This window comes from Crocodylus porosus, unplaced genomic scaffold, assembly GCF_001723895.1.
Source record: "Crocodylus porosus isolate Cpor-Errol unplaced genomic scaffold, CroPor_comp1, whole genome shotgun sequence".
NCBI lineage: Eukaryota > Metazoa > Chordata > Crocodylia > Crocodylidae > Crocodylus > Crocodylus porosus.
In genome coordinates this window covers 44,242,433-44,244,991 of record NW_017728910.1, presented here as the reverse complement: position 1 = coordinate 44,244,991, position 2,559 = coordinate 44,242,433, and the positions used below count along the sequence as shown (strand labels likewise).

Here is a 2,559-nt window from a genome sequence, read left to right as displayed (position 1 = left end):
CATGCGCGTGGCTCTCCTCTGGACTCTCTCAAGCTTCTCCACATCCTTTTTGAATTGTGGAGCCCAAAACTGGACACAGTACTCCAGCTGTGGCCTCACCAAGGCCCATGTGTCTACACATTCATTAGATCCAGGAGCAGTTTACTCATGAACAGATCCCAGTGGTGACAGTACCATGACAGCGTGGGGTTGGGGTTTCCATAGAGACTGGCCCTAGCAGTGCTGGCAGGGCACACAGCTGAGTGGGGAGCTGCTCCAGGGTTGGGGCTGGGATCTTGCAGTGGTGACAGCATAGTCCAGAGCTGGGGCAGAACTGCAATCCACTTCTTGCATGCCCCTGCCCTAGGTGTGCAGGCAGTGGATCACAGCGCTGCCTTGGCTCTAGACCATAATGTTACCACCACAAGATCCTGGCCCCAGAGCAGCTCTCTGCCCAGCTTTGTACCCTGCCAGTGCTACGGGTACTGCTCTCCATGGAAACCCTGGTCCCACGCTGTCACAGCACTACCACTTCTGAGGTCTCCATGGATACCAGCCAGTGATGTGGGCAAGGTGCTGCTAGGAACTGGAGTCTAGTGTGGGCCCAATCTGGCCTGTGGGCTGAACTTTGCCTGCCTCTGTTCTAGAAATAGCAGTGAGCAGTGAATCCAAATTAAGGGTATGTGGGATGCAATTCACATTTCAGCCCCTAAGCTGTCAAATTTTAAATGAGTTACATTTTTAAGTATAGGCAGTCCTCAACTTATGACATTTCAAGTTACAATGAATACTACTTACAGCATTTATAAACTGACACCCTGGTTTGACATTCTGATGTGGCTTTCAACTTTACAACAACAGATACAGCTGTGCCTAGCTTGTAAATCTAGTGCAATGGAAGGAGACAGGATAAGGAAAGGGTGTGGGGGGGCAGATCAACACCCCCCATGGTGAGGGAGGACTGGGGCTGGTGCTGCCCGCTGGGTGGGTGCAGGACTGAGCTGCAGTTTGGCGGCCGGGGGCGGGGGATGGGAAATAGAGAGGGAGGCAGCTCCCACCGCTGTGTGCTGTTCATCTGGTGACTCATCTGGCAGTTCCTGCTGCTGCTCCCACCACTTGTCCAGGAGGACATGTTTCCCCAGATCTGTGCAAGGTGGGGTGGGCAGGGCTAGGGCTGCACCAGGCTGTGGTCCAGGCAAGCAGCAGGACCAACAGTGAATTTTTGGGTAGCTACAGCCCCCACATATCCCTGCTCCACCGCCCACCCCACCATCATCTGGAGGCACATACCCCTTCCCATACCCTCCTGCTTCTCACCCAGCCAGGGAGGGCAGGCATGGGATGAATCTGTGGCTCATCTGGGGGATACAGGGTTGGTGGGGCAGCTCCCACCACTGTGCACTACTTATCTGAAGGCAGCACAGTGACTCTGCCCTGTGTCTGCCCCTCCCTGGCTGGGCAAGCAGAAGAATGGCATACCCCCACTCCTAGCACTGCTGCCACCCACCCAGAACATAGCCTGGTGAAGCCCCAGCCCTGCCCCATGCAGATCTGGGAGCACTTGTCCACCCCCATGTCCCCCTGGACAAGCAGCAGGAGCAGCACGGAGACCTGCCAGATAAGCTGCCAGGCAAGCAGTGTGCAGCAGCGAGAGCCACTGTCCCCTCCCTCCCCATGCCCCCCGACAAACTGCAGCTCACTCCTGTGCCCATCCAGCTCTAGCTGGGCAGCGCTTGTCCCAGCCCCAGTCCCTCCCTCATGGTGGGGAGTGCTGAACTGCACCCCGCCATGCCCCTTCCCCCTCTCCTTCCACCACACCAGACTTACCAGCTGGAAGCAGCTGCATTGACCATCATAAAGCAACCAATCCCCAATTTATAACACTGTTCCTATGGGAAAAATTGGTTTTGACTTACAATGTTTCGACTTATGAAAACTGTGTCTTAAGTCTGAGGACTGCCTGTATTAATAAAGGGAGGAACATTATCTATCCCAGATCTTGGGCTAGACTGATACTTTGAGGAGGGAAGTCTAAATTTCAGAGAGTGAAGGAACAAACATTTATTTGGCAGGTTGCTGATTTAAAAAAAATGGAGACTGCTTGACACTCCTGAGGGGTTCGAAAGTTGCAGTCAATATAAAGAGTGATAGGTTAAGGCAAAAGAGGCTGTCAAAAGTTCATGGTAGATTACATGACATCATCTCTGTATATGTGATATAGTTTTCCATCTACTTTAAAGCATTCTACCAAGTTGCAGATTATTCCTTAAATATGTGGATGCTGTGTAGGGTGCCAAATGTTGCAGTCATCAACAAAAGTACAAATGCATTAACTAGCAACAGACTTTGGCTCTGGTCTGCATATGTGTGGGAGCAACCTAACTGAAAACCTTTAAAGAATCATAGAAGTCGGGTCAGAAGGGACCTTATAGATCTTCAAGTCTGACCCCCTGCCAGGGCAGGAGAAAATACTGGGCTCAAATGATCCCAGCTAGGTAGGCATCAAGCCTCCTTTTAAAGACCCCCAGGGTAGGAGCCAGCACCACTTCTCTTGGAAGTTGGTTCCAGATCCTAGCCACC

The 2,559-nt window shown here is 52.2% G+C and overlaps 1 protein-coding gene across 1 annotated transcript in view; it reads right to left on the bottom strand.

Annotated features, from left to right (window-relative positions):
- The window catches only part of LOC109308318 (vesicle-associated membrane protein 2-like), a 26,013-nt gene extending 24,181 nt beyond the window's left edge, over positions 1 to 1,832 (bottom strand). Inside the window, exon 1 of the mRNA XM_019532562.1 lies at positions 1,807 to 1,832. Coding sequence (XP_019388107.1) covers positions 1,807 to 1,832 — 26 coding nt within the window. The remainder of the gene's footprint in view (positions 1 to 1,806) is intronic.
- Positions 1,833 to 2,559: the final 727 nt, after the last annotated feature.